This window comes from Erythrolamprus reginae, chromosome 2, assembly GCF_031021105.1.
Source record: "Erythrolamprus reginae isolate rEryReg1 chromosome 2, rEryReg1.hap1, whole genome shotgun sequence".
NCBI classification, from domain to species: Eukaryota; Metazoa; Chordata; class Lepidosauria; order Squamata; family Dipsadidae; genus Erythrolamprus; species Erythrolamprus reginae.
The window spans coordinates 125,053,187-125,072,421 of record NC_091951.1 but is presented as its reverse complement, the minus strand read 5'-3'; the positions used below and the strand labels follow the sequence as shown (position 1 = coordinate 125,072,421).

General features: G+C 39.5%; 1 protein-coding gene across 2 annotated transcripts in view; it reads right to left on the bottom strand.

Annotated features, from left to right (window-relative positions):
- NEURL1B (neuralized E3 ubiquitin protein ligase 1B) overlaps positions 1–19,235 on the bottom strand; it is a 232,599-nt gene that overhangs the window by 63,002 nt on the left and 150,362 nt on the right. Inside the window, exon 1 of one of the 2 annotated variants that reach the window (XM_070739406.1) lies at positions 1,394–1,735. The exons of the other annotated variant lie outside the window; for it this stretch is intronic. Coding sequence (XP_070595507.1) covers positions 1,394–1,424 — 31 coding nt within the window. The 5' untranslated portion in view covers positions 1,425–1,735. Of the gene's footprint in view, positions 1–1,393; positions 1,736–19,235 lie in introns of those variants that run through there. 2 annotated transcript variants of the gene reach the window in all.

Below are 19,235 nucleotides of genomic sequence, written 5' to 3'. Positions count from 1 at the left end.
TAACTGGAATGCATATACAATATTCTCATAAAAACTGGTGGAAAATGGAATTTTCCTTTTCAAATCAAAATTAATTTAAAGGGAATTTTTTTTCTTAACCAGGAAAATATGAAGCTTTGCTGACATCAAATCACCTATCCATTTTTCACCATTATCAGTTTGAAAAGAAGCAGCTTTTCAAAATGAAAAGCAAGAACACTTCATGCTCTGCAAGCTGAAAAGCTATTAGCAAGAAACATCTAACAACCTACTCCTTCACTACCATTAGTCCTGCTTTCTGGGGTTTCTCTCTAGATTTACACCTGCAACGTTTTTTTTTTAAATCTTAAAATAGCTTGCAAGAGGCATGATGGAGTTCTTCGTGCAATTTTATTCATGGACAAAGGCGGTGGTCTCTAAATGCTGCTAATTTAACTCAATTTCCTGCCCTGAAATAACATTTAAATTCGGGAGGGGTTTTTAATCGAAATGGGTTTTAAAAACAAAAAAGCTTCAAAGCTTTGAATAGAATAGAATTTTATTGGCCAAGTGTGATTGGACACACAAGGAATTTGTCTTGGTGCATATGCTCTCAGCGTACATAAAAGAAAAAGATACATTTGTCAAGAATCATGTTGGGAGATAGAAAGAAAAAAAAACCATGGGGAAATGCATAGAAATAAATTACCTGCTCTACAGCTCCCTTACAGCCTAACCTGAGCCATACTATCCCGGTCTGACCGTAGCCGAGGATGTAGCCAACAAAACCTTATTCTCGGGCCACAGGATTTTAATTTACCAGAATAACAGAATTGGAAGGTCCACTATTGCAATCCCTTTATACCCGTTTTTATTGTGAGCCGCCCTGAGTCCCTAGGGAGATGGGCGGCATAGAAATTAATTTAATTAATTAAATTAATTAATTACTCACTCCAACTCCACCCCCGCCTAAGCAGGAGACCCTACCTACATCATTTCTGACAGATAGCAGTCCAGTCTCTCAACTGGAGGACCGAAAGCAACACGTGCTACACAAGGGGGGGGGGGAGGCGGGGCGCAAAGACGCATACACACTCACAAGATCAAAAAATGCCGCTATTTGCACCACTGGGAGAACTGCAACGGACGCTCGGACAGCCTGACAAGGGCAATGCAAACTAAAAACGAAAATAAAAATGAAAATAAAAACCCCTTGGCTTGGACAGAGGCTTTGCAGGGAGCTGGTGTCTCCGTTCACCCACAGGAGAAAAGAGAGCAACAATGCGCCCTTAAACCCCAGCGGACTCCCCAGAGAACAACATCCTTGTCTCGGGAGGGGGGAAAGGTAAAGGGCTTCCCCGAAAGCGGGTCCCCGGTCCAGGGCGACCCCCGCAGGGACTGACCGAGGCGCTGCTCGACGCCCCGCCCCAAGTACCTGCCAAGCTCTTGTGCGCCGTGTTGCCCATCGCTCCCTCCTCCTTTCACTCACGCCGCTCAGAGGGAGGCTGCCGAGGACGACGCTGTCGGAGCTGCGCTGCTCTTTGAATCAGGGCCATTGACGGCCCCAGGGACGGAGTGGGCCACCGGCGGTTCCCGGCTGGGCTGCTCCACGGCTCGCTCTTTCCGTGCCCAGAACCCGAAGCGGCACTGAATTGCAGCCCCGGCAGCCAGCAGCTCCCCACCGTTGGCCCGGGGCCGCCTCCTCTGAAGGGTTGGCTGAAGGCTGAGAGCCCAGCCCTTTCCTCCGCCCAGCCGGGGTGGAGTCCGCCGTGCACGCATTGTTTGAAAGTTGGCAGCCGCCTGCCTGCCGCCTGGCATGAACGTAAGGCGGGACCCGCTGCGCTTGAAGCGAAGGGGCGAAAGCATAGGCGGCGGTTGTGTCGTCACAGTACGCGCGAGGGGAGGCAGGCGGGCCGCGGGAACGGTCGACTTGATTGGAGGGGGGGGGCAACCCTCCGGTCCCTCAGAAAGCCGGTCTCCATGACTGAGGGAGGAATAGTTGCCCTCGGGGTCAGATACATTCGGCTGAAAAATTAAATTAAAATCTTCTTTCACAGTACTTGGCTGTATTTGGGGAGGGGGCCAATTCTGCGACCGAAGAACCGTGTTGTTCTCTACATCCTCGGTATTCATTTGCAGGTTATCTCGGCTGAGGGAAGCCTGTAGAATTGCTGCGTCCAGAACCACGTTAAGACGAATGGCGAATGGGCCATTCGTTCAGTCCATTCTCGCCATGAGGGGCTTCTCTGACTTACAGTTCAGTGAAAACATATTTCGACAAAAAACGTGACCAGTTCAGTTGATTTCAGCTACTCGCTGGCATGCAGACGTAACCCTGATCCTTAAAACATAGTCCCTCCCTCTATCCCTCTCTCTCAGACCCACCACATGATTGATTGATTGACTGGATTTAAATGCCACCTCTCTCCGAGGAATCGGGTGACTTACAATGTTTACAATGAAATGCAATAGCTAAATCCAATTAATTAAACTAAATAAGCTAATCTAAAATCCCCCATTTTGTTAGAAATCAGTCATACCATTCAATGTATAAATGAGTCTTAAGACGTATGGAAGGGGGGGGCAATGAGAATCTCTAGGGCAGTGATGGTGAATCTATGGCATGGGTGCCACAAGTGGCACGCAGAGCCATATAGATTGGCACGCGAGCTGTTGCCCTAGCTCAGCTCAAACATGCATGTGTTTGCTATCCAGCTGCTTTTTGGCTCACAGAGGCTCCAGAAGGGCGTTTTTAGCTTCCAGAGAGCCTCTGGGAGGACGGGGGAGGGCATTTTTATCCTCCCCTGGTTCCAGGGAAGCCTTTGGAGTCTGGGGAGGGCGAAACACCAGCCTACTGGGCCCACCAAAAGTTGTGAAACAAGCCATTTCCAGCCTCCAGAGGGCCTCCGGGATTCAAGGGAAGCTGTTTTCGCCCTCTTCAGGCATTGCATTATGGGTGTAGGCACTTGCGCATGCGCGATAGTGCATGCCAATGCTCTTGGCACCCGAGGAAAAAAAGTTTTGCCATCACTGCTCTTGGAGGAGCTGATTCCAGAGGGCCGGAGCCCTCACAGAGAAGGCTCTTCTCCTTGATTGATTGAGAGCATTACAAAAAAAAAAGGTTGGGACATTGGAAAAAGTGCAGAGAACATTGCAACTAAGATAATTAAAGATCTGGGAACTAAAACATAAAGAAGGGTTGTAAGGACTGGGTATGGCCAGTCTACAGAAAAGGACTAAGGGTGACATGATAAGAAGTATTCCAGTATGTGAGGGGCTGCCACAAAGAAGAGTAGGTCAACTTATTTTCCAAAGCATCAGAAGGCAAGACAAGAAACAATATGTATGCTAATTAAGAAGAGAAAAAATCTGCAATTAAGGAGACACTTCCTAATAGAAAAATTAACCTGTGAAACAACTTGCCTTCAGAAGTTGTGGCTGTTTTTTAAGAAGAGAGTGGCCAGCCATTTATCTGACATTGTATAGGATAATAATAATTAATAATTTATTAGATTTGTATGCTACCCCTCTCCGCAGACTCAGGGCGGCTCACAACAAGAATAGTAACAATATAACAATGTAACAAATCTAATATTTAAAAAACATCTAAAAAAAACTATCATTAAAAATCATACAACACAAGCATACCATACATAAAGTATATAAGCCTGGGGGAGGTGTCTCAGTTCCCCCATGCCTGGCGATATAGGTGGGTCTTAAGCAATTTACGAAAGACAAGGAGCGTGGGGGCAGTTCTGATCTCTGGGGGAAATTGATTCCAGAGGGCCAGGGCCACCATAGACAAAGCTCTTTCCCTGGGTCCCGCCAAACAACATTGTTTAGTCGACGGGACCCAGAGAAGGCCAATTCTGTAGGACCTATCGGCCGCTGGGATTCGTGCGGCAAAAGACGGTTCCGGAGGTATTCTGGTCCGATGCCATGTAGGGCTTTATAGGTCATTACCAACACTTCGAATTGCGACCGGAAACTAATCGGCAGCCAGTGTAGGCCACAGAGCGTTGGATAGACGTGGGTGAATCTAGGTAACCCCACGACAGCTCTCGCGGCCGCATTCTGCACGATCTGGAGGATCACCTGCTTGAACAGGATTGGACTAGAAGACCTCCAAGGCCCATTCCAGGTCAATTCTGATTGATTGATTGATTGATTGATTGATTGATTGATTGATTGATTGAGAGCAGGTGGTACGTACATCTGAAGTGCATAGAAGAAGTAAGTCAAACATCAGTTATAAAAGGTATATATCACAAAAGAAATAAAACAGTTTGAGAATGCTAAATTTCTTATACCCTGCAGTTAGGGTTATCAAAATCACTAAAAGAACATAAGAGGTGAAACACTCTGTAACTCTATAATTTTACATGCAGATGTCAGTACACAAATGGCATTTTTTTTAAAAAAATTGCCCTTTGATTTTGCATAGTAGAAGTGCACATATTTCTTTGTGGTGATTGCATGTCTCAATAACAGTGAGATTCTTAAAAAATCACCTTGCCTTATGAGCTATCAACAGATACAGAGGTCAGCCAAAATTTCCAAGACAGTAACTTAAGTACCAAATTATATTCTTTTAAGTCTGTATTATATGGAATACATTGTATGTATGTATGTATGTATGTATGTATGTATGTATGTATGTATGTATGTATGCACGTATGTATGTATACACACACACACACACACACACAATCTTCCTTGAGAACCATCTTTGGGTTTCCCATTTTCAACATTCGATCCATGACTATTAAAAATAGAGCCAATTCTAAAATAATCAGCATGCCAATTATTTTGAAATGGCTTTTATTGAAAACATAGGATATAAATTATGCAAGATAGAAAATGTTGGGAAAACCAGTTTTATGGTTAAGGCAACAGATTCGAAACTCAGAAATGGTGACTTCCAGTCCTACTTTAGCTGTGTGAGGAAAGCTAGTTACTAAAAACCAGCTGTGTGACATAAGCCAAGTTATTCTCACTCAGCTCTTGGAAGGAGGCAATGGTAAATCGCTTCTGAAAAAACGTTGCCATGAAAACTGCAGGGACAAGAATTTGTCCAGGTAGTTGCCAGGAATCAAGAGTGACTTGGCAGAAAAAGAAAAAAATGGAGGAGTGGCAATACAAAGGATGAATATTGTTCCATAATAATTTAATGAAACCAAATGCTTTTAACTAGTACTTACAGCTGTGATAAAGTTAAAATTATCACTGGAAAGATAATGTGTTACGTCAAATGGCTGTACTACAGTATCTAGTTAAATATGTGTGGGAGGGAGATTGTTTTTTATATATTTAAGTCAGTCTTTATTCCTGATGACTTGTCCATGTTTTGCTTGGCCAAGTTTTTGGGAAATGGTTCGCCTTTGCCTTCTTTCTTGGGCTGAGAACGAGTGACTAGCCAAGATATGCAGCTAGTTTCATGCTTAAGGCAGGGCTAGAACTCAATCTCCCAATTTCTAGTCTGCTGCCTTAAGCTTTTTCCTTTAACTACTACACCAACCTGGATCTCTTAATAGGTTTAGTCAGATAAACGTGTATGTATCATGATACAGTAAGTATATTTCAGTTTTCTGTGCAAGGTGATTTAATACATTATTTTTTTAAATTAGAAGTTAAATGCCACTTTCTATTAAGTGTACAACTTTTCCTATGGATGTTTAAGTTCAGAAAAATAATCCGATTCCATTCAACTAGCTTTTTTTCATTTTTCTGTGTATAGGCTTCCAGCCTTGCAGAGTAATATTATGCTTTTTATTTGAAGATAAGGTTTGCTATTCAATCGAGGAGGTCTTAAGAATGAATTTTAATAATAAGTTACTGGGAATATGCATGGTAAAATACAGTGCATACTATATTTTTCACAGTATAAGACGCACCTTTTCTCCCCCTAAAAGAGGCTGAAAATTTGGGTGTGTCTTATACTCAGAATGTAGCTTTTCCGAAGCTTTTTTCTCCAGCCCTAACAAGGTGCTAACAATGTTCCCAGCTTGCAGGCTTGTTTTCATTGCTACTCCCTCCGAAGATGATTTTTTTCCAGCCTTAACCAGGGGATAAAATAATGTGCTGAAACTGACCAGACTAAGGACACTAGCCAGATGAATATCTGGTAGGTAGATTTTCCCCCTTATTTTCCTCCCCGAAAACTAAGGTACGTCTTATATTCTGAAAAATATGGTAACTGTATGACTGTAACTTGTTGCCTGTATCCTTACCATTTATATTGATAGTTCCTAGAATGATTTGATTGCTTATTTGTACCCTATGACTATCATTAAGTGCTATATCTTATGATTGTTGGCAAATGTATCTTTTCTTTTTATATACACTGAGAGGATATGCACCAAAGACAAATTCCTTGTGTGTCCAATCACATTTGGCCAAGAAAGAATTCTAATTCTAATAACAAAGCTGCATTCATTTTGTCTTCTGTAGCAGCAGCCCCCAACCTTTTTGGCACTAGGGACCAATTTCATAGAAGACATTTTTTCTATGGACTGGGGCAGGAGAAGGAGGAGCATGCAATCTAGATCCCTCAAAGCCACAGTTTAAGGTAGGGTTTGCGCTTCTATGAGAACCTAATGGTTGATGATCTGAGATGGAGCTGAGGGATAATGCTAGTGCATTATCTGCAAGTACAAATGGAGCTTTGCTGATTCGCTCAACCACTCATCTCAATTTTTGTGGCCCAATTCTTAATAGATCACGGACCATACTGATCCATTGCCCAGGGGTCAGGGACTCCTCTTCTATAGCTGGTCCCAACTCGGTACCTTCCAAATGCATTGACACAGCAATTCCTAGACTGGGAAACTCTACTCCAGTGTTACTTGCTAAACTTACTGAGAATTTGAGTGGCTTCAAACATTATTATGACTGAGTTCTTTAGGTTGTATCAACCCTTAAGCAAGAATTATTAAATATTAGATGATATGCCAAATAAAAAACATCAGAGTCCCAATCATAGAGTTCTTGAGGGTGTGATTTGACACTATACAGTATGACACAGAATTACATATATACTGTTATCTAACAACTTAATATTTAATCTTACTAATCCAGGCCTTAGCTTGTAAAAACAATTACATCAGTGCATGGAAAAATGGCCAGATCAAAAGCATCTCATTAGTAGCAACTGTCAGTATTGTGCTGTGTAATATACATGACTATATTTTGGTTGGTGTGATGTGGAGGTTTTTTTGGGTTTGGGGGTTTTTTTTTGGCCTGATACTAGTTGAAATCAGTTCAAGTTTTTTCCCCCCCAAAATTAGAAAAGTCAGTGTTACAGTTTTATAAATTAACTGTTTTTCCTAGGACATTTTGATAGTGGTGGGGAAAAGCAGACTTTAACTACATAGGAGTGAATATTTCTCACATCATGGCTTTACATGGACATGATCATCTGGTCTTCTTGACAAAAAATATGAAGGTGCTTTACTGTTGTCTCTTCAAGATTGTGGGGTGTTTTTTTTTTCCAATTTTGCCCTTCTGCCTACAGCCCTGGAATTTCCTGGTAGTATTCTCCTAAGTACCAACCAGGTGCAATCTTACTATTTTTTTTCTTTCAACATCAGCCAAAATTGGCTATGTGCTGCCACCTGTGTTGTAGAATCTGAATTAATACAATGAAATTTGCCCAAAGCAGTTTATACAGCTAGCTACCAACTAAATCTCAGGAAATAAAAAGGATATGGCAAAGGGAAGTGGAGAGTGAGGATAGGAAAATATTCTTCATTAAAAAACAGAGAGGGATCATTGGAGAAAAGAAAATCCCCTATAACTATGACGCACTTTGAAAGAAGTAAATGAGAGATACATTATGAGGCTTAATAAATACTTTATGTTCAAAAAACAGTTTTCAGTTGTTTTCCAAAGGAAAAATTAAACCACATGATTTCTTTTTATACAAGTCCCATTTTTTAAAAAAAACACGAAGCCTGGATGAATGTGCTCCACAGTATATTTCTACTTTGTAATTTTCATCTAGACCAGGGGTGTCAAACTCATGTCATCAATTAACATATCACAACTTTCTCCCCCCCTTTGCTAAACTGGGAGTGGGTGTGGCTAGCACATGACACATCTGGCCCACGCTAGGGAGTTTGACACCCTTGATCTAGACCCTAAAAAATTAAAAGAGTTATTCAGAAAGGTATTTATTTAATGTTTGCTATATATGAGGAATTTTACCAGTGGTGGGATTCAACATTTTTACTACTGGTTCTGTGGGCATGGCTTTGTGGGCGTGGCAGGGGAAGGATACTGCAAAATCCCCATTCCCTCCCCACTCCTGGGAGAAAGATACTGCAAAATCTCCATTTTTATTTATTATTATTTATTATTTAGATTTCTATGCCGCCCTTCTCACAGCGACTCAGGGCGGCCATTCCCACCACACTCTAGGGAAAGGATACTGCAAAATCTCCATTCCCTTTTCACCCTGCTAACCAGCTGTCCAGCTCCATTTTCCTGTGCAGGGAAACAAAACAGGACTCAGACTATCAGCTGGGACTCAGGAGGCAGTGAATAGATGGAGGTTGGACCTGCCAGAGATGGTATTTGCCAGTTCTCCGAACTACTCAAAATTTCCACTACCGGTTCGCTAGAACTACTCAGAACCAGCTGAATATCACCTCTTCTAATACTAATATTAGTTCTATACAATAAACTTAAGTTTTCAGGAAGAAATTTATTTTTGATTTTTTTAAAAAGACATGTTTTGGAAAGCAAAACTTGCTCAAAGTCATGAAACAATTCACCTTTTGTTAATAAAGCTTGGATAACAAATAGAAGCTTAATTCAAATAATAAATATTATTGCAACAAAATATAGGGTACAAATAGGCATGAAAGTATAATAATGTCTCTGTAATTTTATAAATATGTCCCTGAATTAAATTCATTCATCCCTATTATATTTTGCACATTTAGAAATAAAAATAGCAATCTGAATTGTTGCTCTAACCTTTCTTTTGATAACCCATTTTCATATCAATATAAATGTATTCATTTGGGTGCAATGGTTTATACATTTATACTTTAAATATTCCTGTAAGCCTCAAAGAGATTAGAAATATTCTTCAGATTTTGCTGTAAATTAAGAATTAAAAGAATCTGAACAAATTTTGAACAGTCGAATGGAGCATAGAACTTGATAGGCACTGCAAGCCTTAGGCATCATTTATTAATCAGATTTGTATGCCGCCCCTCTCCGTAGACTCAAAACGTTAGATTTAAAAAACATTATAAATGGAACAGACATCATAGATTTACATACCAGGAAGCCATGAATATTTTCAGCATCCCTGTTCACAACATAGCTGCTTAAATATAGCATCAACAGCATAATCATAAGCCACCCAAATTTAATAAGTAATTAGCATGAAATGCTATTTAAACATGATGATTCAAAGTAGCTACTTCTAAATGTTCCATTACCATGGAGAAGAGAGAGAGATGTCACATTATGGTTTTAGCACATCAGGTGAAGAAAAATTATCTAGTCTGAAATGGGTTTGTATAAATAGTCTTGCAACAAAAGATACATTATAAAGCGTTCATATTCAGTATTACAGCCAGCCACACTTTTTCAGAGTAGCACATTTCATATTTTGTCTACTCTTCTCATCCATACATTTTGTGTTATGTATTCAAAAATCATCTAACATTCTGAAGCTATTTGAGAATGTTGAATTCTTTTAAAATATATATATGGTAAGTCATTTCCCACAATTGCCGATACTTAACAATACAATAAAACAGATATGAAAGAATGATCTGAATTGCTCATTGCATTTCCAGATTTTTTAAGAAAATGAATTGTTCACTTTAGTGATCAGAATTATGTAAGTTAAGTATAATTTAAAACATCTAATACCAAATTTCTTTCAGCGTAACTGTCAGGGTGAATATAATATTCTTCAATTGAAATTCCCATTGTGCACTTCGAAATTTTGCATCCATTTGGCCATACAATCTTTGAGTTGTTTTGTTTCTGAGTCATACTTTACCAGCAATTTATAAATAAGGCCCAGCAGATGTTCCAAATTACATGTTATAAGATTCTCCAGTTCAGCCAAGCCTGTAAGGGCTGTCCCTTATTTCTGAAATTCTTTTGATACCATATTACATACATGCATTGAAATCAGTCAAATGAAAGGACCACTCACTGTGAAATAAGAGCCTCAAAAATATTCCTCCAATCTCATTAATAATCAAATTCTGCAGTCTAAATCCAGTTTTTCCCCAAATTTAAATTTATGTTTTCCACTTTATTAAAAACAAACATTTAATAATGAAACCGAGGGGAAGTGGGAAATCTGAGCTCCTGCTTTCCTATATTTAACCCAGACATTCAATACATTAATTTTGATTCCATGATCTCTTACAAATTGTTTGTTTCTGTTCATGTCAGTCCAGAGATACTAATGCAGACCATCTGGAAGTCTTGCCCCTTCCATAGAGGTAGCTGGACTTCAAGGTGATGCAATCTATTGTGTAATCCATGTTAAGCAACTTGTGTGACAATACAATGCAAAAATTGGTAGTCCACCTTGCCCTTTTGAATGCAAACATGTTGAATTCTAATTGACTTAGTTTCTTTAGAGAGATTCCCCTACTTTTGCTATCACCCAAAAAATGCCTTCAAGATGCCATTGATTTTTGCAGCCAATTGAACACACTCTTTTCAAGAGACTGAAAGCAGGTTAAAAGGATTGATTTGCATTTATCTGTAAAGAAATGGAAAAATAAAGAGAACAAAGATTTGTAAAAAAAAAAAACAACCTAGAGAAATAAAGAGAATGAAGGTTCCCCAAATGGCAGAGAAAATGCAACCAAGAGAATGTGAGGCAGCCAATGATGTTCGGGTGAGACTGCAATGCCTCAAAAGGAGATGGACAAAGGAAGGTGGAGTGAAGCTCCCAAGGCCGACTTGAGGGGAACGCCCCCCCCTCCAAGAATGCAGTGGCCCTCAGCTCGAGACTCACACAGCAGTGAGAGCTGGAACCTGCATGTGCTCGACCCAGCGACTGTGATGACATGCCAGTCAGCTGGGGAGAACTCACAGTAGCTAAACTTGATGGCCAATGGAAGTAACCTCGAAGAATGGGAGTGAAAAACACACAGGTCCTGTTCAGGCCAAGGACTGAGTCAAAAAGGGGGAATTGAGGCAGGAGTACAAAAATATACAATTTGTCAGACTCAGTCCTCATTGGCTGAAGGGATGGTGTCATCCCATTCTTGGAGGTTAGCTCCACCCACTATGGAGCACCGTTCCCCGTAAGCTGCGCCCATGAGCAGGCGCGCACCCCCAAATACCCCCATGCGCCCTTTTCCACGGGCGTGCGCTCCCCATCCTCCTGCCAGCCTGCTGGGGGAGGGGGGCGGGGAGGCGCTGGCAGTAAAAGGAAAGGGAGCCACGGCCGCCCCTGCCTTCCCACCATGCCTCCGGCCCCCTCATACCCCTGGCCTCTCGGCCCTGAACCCCGCCCGCCCGATCCGCCCCCTCTCCTTCTGCGCTCCCAGCCAGGGGGCTCCGAGAGAGAGTTTTCTCTGCGCGCTTCGGGAATGCCTGCCCCACCCCTCTCGCAGCCCCTTCGCTGGGAGCGCTTTCCTCCCGAGCTTTCAGCAAGGGGGCTGCAGAAGAGGCAGGGCAGGCGTTCCCGAAGAACTCGGAGAAAGCGCTCTTGCAGCCCCCTCGCTGAAAGAGAGAGAGGGAGAGGGAGAGAGTGCTTTCGAAATGGGACCATCCTAGTCTCCCTTAATTTTAAAATTCCAGCTAAAAAAACATTTGACACATACAGAATATAGTTGTCGGCTATAAATATATTAACTGCCTTGAAGTGGTCCTGGGCTGGGCCTAGAGGCAAAAAGGAGCTGTGACGTTCCTTAAATATACCAGAGTGATCCGACATAAAAATAAATAAATATATATTTTAAAAAAAACATATATACATATATATATAGTGTATTCAGCCAATAGTGTATTCAGCCAATACATTTCCCTCATATAGTTATTATTATTGCGAATGTTTATATATTAATTTCAAAACTTAACTAGAACATAAAAACTAGGAGTCAAAAACCACAAACAAACCATTAATCTACATTCATGAATTAGACTGCCCATAGGGGACCACCATCCACTATCAAGCCACTTTAGTCTAGTAATTAAAATACCAGCCCAGAAACTGGGAGATTGTAAATTCTAATTTTGCCTTAAGCATGGAAACCAGCTGGACTGGTCACTCTCTCAGCCAAATCAAACCACAGGTTTGTAGTTGTGGGGAAAATAAGAGGAGGAAAGATTGTGCAAACCATCATGATTTAAACAAAATAAGGTGACATTACATCATCATCTTTTCTAAATTAGAAAAAAGAAAGATCCCACTAAGAATTGAAATCCATAGTTCTCTAGTAACTGCCGATATGTGCAACTGCAGTTCCCTGCAACTGCTGATACAGTTTTACAGACAAATTATTGAGTCTGTCATCTGCACGTCTATAACTGTCTGATTTGGTTCTGCAACCCAACAAGATAGACACAGACTTCAGAAGATAATTAGAACTGCAGAAAAAATAATTGCTACCAATATGCCTTCCATTGAGGACCTGTATAGCGCACAAGTCAAAAAGAGGGCTACGAAAATATTTACAGATAGCACCCATCCTGGACATAAATTGTTTCAATTCCTACTTTCAAAATGATGCTGTAGAGCACTGCTCACCAGAACAACTAGACACAAAACAGTTTTTCCCCAAATGCTGTCACCACTAAACAAATAATTCCCTCAACACTGTCAAACTATTTCCTAAGTCTGCACTACTAGTAATTTTCTCATTGTTCCCATCACCCATCTCCTCCCACAAATGACTGTACCTTTGTTGCTTGTATCCTTACAATGTAAATTGACTGGTTCCTAATATGATTTGATTACTTATATGTACCTGGACTATCATTAAGTGTTGTACTTTATGATTCTTGAAGAACTTTTCTTTTATGACCACTGAGAGCATGAGAACCAAGAGAAATTTCTTGTGTGTCCAATCACAGTTGGCCAATAAAACCCTATTCTATTCTATTCTAGTCTGTCTACACTATCTATTCTATTCTAGACAGAAACGGTAATGGTGTTTAAAATACATAAAAATCTAGCCCAAAATCTCAGAACAGTCTTGAGTTCTACAAGATGAACTAAGAGATCAAAGATCATTGGTATTTCTTTGTCTTGAGATCTGGCTGTCTGAAAGCCAATAGTGAAATAATATTAATAAGAATTACTATAACTCTGTTAGAGCAAATCCACTTCCCATAAGAGATATTTGTTTAGAAGGGATAGGCAGACATTGTGTCCTCAATTCTTCTACAGAGCTAGAAGGCCACCCACGCAGCTTAAATGCTCAAAGCAATTGTTTTCTTTCCCCTGCTCCTCATCCAAGAACAGGATGCCCAGGGTCTCAAGTGATCACACAAAAGGGAAAAATGGGGAGGGAGGGGAAGGAAGGCAGGAGCTTCCAGAAGAGCTGAAGGAAAATCCCCACCCTTCAAAGAGCATCTTGAAGTGCCCTTGGCTGCAGGGTAAAAGGTGTTTCCTGTCCTGGAGTCTCTACAAAGCCCCAGGGAGGTTTAAATCATGGTAGTCTTTGTTTATCCCAGGGTCAAGTGAGTGTATTGCTTTTTCTTCTGAGAAGACAAAGAGTGATGTAGGAGTTGCCATCCTCAAACCACATTTTACATAGGTCATAGCAAAATATATTTAACTGGTTCAGGGGATTGAAAAATCATAATTTGAATCTGACGTTCCTCAACGGGGAAAAAAAAATCCCTTTCAAAATATAGCTGTAAATGACATGTACACTTACCAGAAAACAATGCAATATGGCTCACCAATGAGATATTCCTTGGTTATGACACTATTGTCAGGCAGGCCCCACATCATATCTCCAAATATAATGAATGCTTTTCTCTTCTGTCCCATTGAAAATTTTGAAGGGCTCTTATTTTCTAAATTGGAAAGTCCCACATATTGTCCCACAGAGAGAACAGGTGCGCTAAAAAGAACTGTTCAAATTGAATTCTGTCTAATATTCCTTGTGATTCCTCTTCAGATTGTTACAGCTGCAAGCTGAATTTTTTTAAAAATAATTTTTATTCAGTAATTTTAAAAATAAGCACATATAACATAAAGGGGAATAAATCAAAAGAATATATATATATATACACACACACATATACATAAATATATTTACAAACATAAATTTAACAAACCACATAACCTAGGAGACCAAATAACATTCTTATGATTCATTTAGCAGTTTCACGTATCATTATATCTTTTACATCACTATTATTTTTACTTTTGAAATTTAATAATATTAGTACATTTCTTAGTTTTAACTTTTTCACATTTCAATTATTTATACATCTATTTATCCATGTATATAAAACCTTATTTCACCTTATTTTTACGTTTGAACCAATCATATCAACTCATCCAGATCAGATCATCCAGATTTTATAAAAATCTGTTTTCTCTTTATCTTTTATTTGCATAGTTAATCTGTTCATTTCTGCATATTCTAGTATCTTAGTTATAATTGTTGAGTAAGAACTGTTTATTTTCTCCAGAATTGGCTGTATGTAATCCTGGCCGTTGTCAATATATGTATAATGAGGTACTGGTTGTTCTGGTTTATTTTTCCATCCGTAATGCCTAATAGGAACATTTCTAATTTTAATTCTATTTTTTGTGTTGTAATCTCAATTAACCATCTCTGAATTTTTTCCCAATACATCCTGGCCCTGGCCACTAATGTCATCATCATACAAAGGAAACATATACGAAATGTTTTGTCAATAGCATCTATCACTGACAAGACTGGCAAAAATCTCCCCCAAAATGTCGGTAAAATATTGGAAATGCAAAAAAAGAGCAGGGAACGTACTATCACATGTAGTGCAAGCTGCATTTTTTACCCTGAAGTGAAATTTGTGCTTCTCTGCTTATCCTCCTGAACATGGAACCACAAGAAAAGTTCTGCAAAATTCAATTGTTATTTTTAGTAGATGATAAGAAAAATTATTCAATTGCTTTGGCTATGGTTTTTTTTTGTTTTTTTGTTTCAAATGCAACAAAGGATTACCTACTCCAATTAAGATGCTTTGCACAAGGCCTTACATCTACAGAGAAACGAGGAATAGTTTCCAGTGCTTTATGAAAGAAGTGTTTCAGGTGTCAGCTAACAGGCAGCGTCATAAACTAAGAATAAGATATCACTTCCTGCTGGGCTACATACGTTGCAACCTACAATTAAACTTTGATGTGGAATTAGATAAGATAAAAGGTAGGTAAATAGGAAAAAGTGCTATTTTAGAAATGAATGGAAATTAATCAGATACAACAAGAAAAATCTGAAAAGAAATGAAAGAAAAGGTATTTGGTTTTCTATAGTCATGGAAACTATAAAGCATAGGAGATTGAAGATAGTAAAAGAACTACAGTGATACCTTGTCTTATGAACTTAATTGGTTCCAGGATAAGGTTTGTAAGATGAAAAGTTCGTAAGACAAAACAATGTTTCCTTTGGAATCAATGGGAAAGGGATTAATGCGTGCAAGCCCAAAATTCACCCCTTTTGCCAGATGAAGTGCCCGTTTTCACACTGGTGGGATTCCTCTGAGGCTCCCCTTCATGGGAAACCCCACCTCCGGACTTCCGCGTTTTTGCGATGCTGCAGGGGAATCCCAGTAGGGGAATCCCAGTATCACAAAAATGGGCGCTTCGCTGGCAACAGAAGTCTGGAGGTGGGGTTTCCCAGCGAGGGAAGCCTCAACGAAATCACTGCATCACAAATTTGCAAGAGAAAAGATTTCCTAAGATTTCCAAGAGAATGGTTCCCAACTATGTAATACAATAATTGGTGGCATCATGTTATTGCTGTATTGATAAAGAACCTTGTGGTACAGAACAAAATAAATTAGGATATAATTATAATCTATGAGAGATTTGTTTTAACAATAATCAGATATTAGTAACATCCTAGATAAAATATACGGTGTTGTGCCATTGACTTCTTAGTTCTCTGTTAAATGGCAGTATTCATTTTCAGACTCGTTCTTTGCCAAATTTGTCATGCATATTATAAATAATCCAATAGAGTTTAGAGATGGGGATGAGGGAAATAACAGGAAGCTGTATGTAAACAACATTTCTAAAAAATAGTTTTATGTGACTGACATAGAATAAGAAGGAGGGAGATATTTTGCCTCCTTAATATACACAAATTTATAATCTAAGGCTCAATTTAATTGCAAAGTTTTTAAAATTAAAAAAACGCAGGTTGAAGGAACTGCTTGTGAATGAGAAGGGAGCAATTAAGTTTCATGTTGCCCAGGCAACATGGCATGGGAGATTTGAATGTTGCAAGCACTTTAGTGGAAATATTATTTTAAAATGCACACATACTCCTCTTGCCCCTGTACCTCTTACAATATACATTTAAATGTCCCCCGGTTTTATCTTCTCTTCAGTCTGGAAATAGATAAGTTCTGGAGGGGCAAAACATGCAAATTTCCCTGATCTACCTATTCATGGATTATACTACTTATTTTTATTTATTTATTTAATTGTCAAAGAAATATAGTATTGAAGTATGTTTAACATAATACAGTAGTCCCTCGCTATACCACGCTTCACCTACTGCGGCTTCACTTCATCGTGGGTTTTAATGAGAAAAATCATTCGCGGATCTTCGCTGGGTCGTGGGTTTCTGAGGAAGTCGATCGGCAGGTTTTTCAAAAAAATATATCTAAAATTGTAAATACTGTATTTAAATACTGTATCTAAAATAAATACTGTGTGGGAAGGGTTTATAAACACTTAAAACAATGAAAACATACCAAACAATTACAATATAAATACTTAAATAAGTACTATCAGTCGATAAATTCCCCATCGCGGATTTCACCTATCGCGGCCGGGTCTGGAACGTAACACCAGCGATAGATGAGGGACTACTGTATAAGTATAAAGTATGCACGCCCCTTACAGACTTCTTAGAAAAGGGGAGAGGTCTACTGTAGATAATGTAAGGTTGAAGATTTTGGGATTGGGGGAGAAAACAACAGAGTCTGGTAGTGAATTCCAGGCGTTGACCACTCTATTACTGAAATCATATTTTCTGCAGTCTAATTTGGAGCGATTTACATTTAGTTTGTATCTATTGCGTGCTCTTGTGTTGTTGTTAAATGTGAAGTAGTCACTAACAGGGAGTACATTGTGATGTATGATTTTATGAACAACAGTTAAATCAGTTTGGAGGTGGCGTAGTTGTAAATTTTCTAAACATAGTAATTGAAGTTTGGAGGAGTAAGGTACTTTGTTGCATGAGGAGGAGTGGAGGACTCTTCTTGTGAAGTATTTCTGGACTCTTTCAATTGTATTAATGTCTGTTATGCAGTGTGGATTCCATACAGCTGAGCTGTATTCAAGAATTGATCTGACAAATGTTTTGTATGCTCTGGTTAGTAGATCGGTGTTCTGCGTAAAATTAAGTTTGTGATTCTTAGTGCCTTTTTGGCAATGCTGTTGCAGTGGGCTCTGGAACTTAGGTCATTGGAAATGAGTACTCCAAGGTCTTTGACTGAGTGAAGGTCCTCTGCAAGTTCAGTTTGTCCAAGTGTGTATGTAGTATTCAGATTCTTTTTACCAATGTGTAGGACAGAGCATTTGTTGGATGAGATTTGGAAGTTGCCAGTTGTTAGACCATTCAGCTACATGGTCAAGGTCCTTTTGAAGGGTAGAAGTATTATTGGAGGTATTAAATAGTTTAACATCATCAGCAAAGAGAACACAATTACTTGTAATATTGTCACAGGGATCGTTTATGAACGTAAAGAGTGTTCTTTATGAGACTCTTCTCAGAAAGAAAGGTAGAAAAGGAGATAGGGATCAAACAGCCTTGGTTTGCTGCGGAATGCAGGTTCCACTCATTTGCACCCTGGAGTGACTTTTCCAGGGGCATTTCATAAAATGTTATTCCTAAACTCAATAAGGCAGCCTTATGTGTAGTAAGAGGTACTGCCCACTTCAATATGAAACTATTGCTCAGTAATAGAACTCTTATGCTCCTTGATCTACAGCATTTCCAACTGAGGCAAAGTGGGAGAAAGGGGAATTTTAGGTCACAGAGATAGATAAGATTTGGACCTTGGAGAATCACTGCCTGTCAGAATACACCAGTCTCCTATCAACTTGATCCTTGCCAGATTTGTTGGACTCCCACTCCTATAATCCCTAGCCAGGACGGTATTACTGATGTTACATCTGTGCCTTTAATAACAGCTTAAAGCTAAATCTTTTTGTATATTTATCATCATGCTAGGAAAGTTAAACCAACTGAGGTATGTTTTAAACAATGGAAAGTTATATGAATTTAAGAGCTCATGTGAGCTTAACACATGGTATTATATGAATGTTTGTCTACTGGGAAGCTGACTTAAGGAATCAGCTTTAAACCAGCCATTACCACAGACCAGGCTTTTAATCTAATTTTGCTAGGTAGACTAACAGCAGCGGTCTTGGACGACACATCTGTAAATACTATTACTAGCTCCCTTAAGCCATATATTCCTTGTGTTTTGGTTAAAAATAAACAGGCCCATATTTGGTAAAGTGTTCTTAGCTTTTGTGAAGCTCTGACACACATTCTGAAAGCTAACACATGTTGTCCTCTGCTTAGCTGCCTGCCCCCACTCTGAATCCCAAAAGCTCCATCTGCTTTGTAACTGATTGCAATAAATGTGCTGCTCTTAAAATTACAGGAACAACCTATCTCTTACTCAGGTAGGGAAAAATCACAAGAGTCAGGGTCAAGGTGAGGATTTCCACTTATTTAAGATGCTGGGATACAATCAGATAAAACATAAATATTGACTGGTTCAAAGGTTAGCCTTCACACCTACAGGAAGGCATTATATGAATGCAACCCATAATAATACTAACCTAAGTAATCAGAATCAGAATCACAAAACACAAGAAATTTAAAAGCAACAAAGCAAAAGATTTAAAGCAGGAAACAGCATCAATTAAATGGAATTAAATAGAAACATAGAAGACTGCCCTCCTTACAATAGTTCCTTGAGTAGTCAACAGTATTGTTCCAAAATTATCCTTATAACCTTGTTCCAAAATTGTCCTTATAACCATCTATCAGTATCATCTAGAACTGGCATCTCCAACCTTTTGGCTTCTTTGGGCTGCA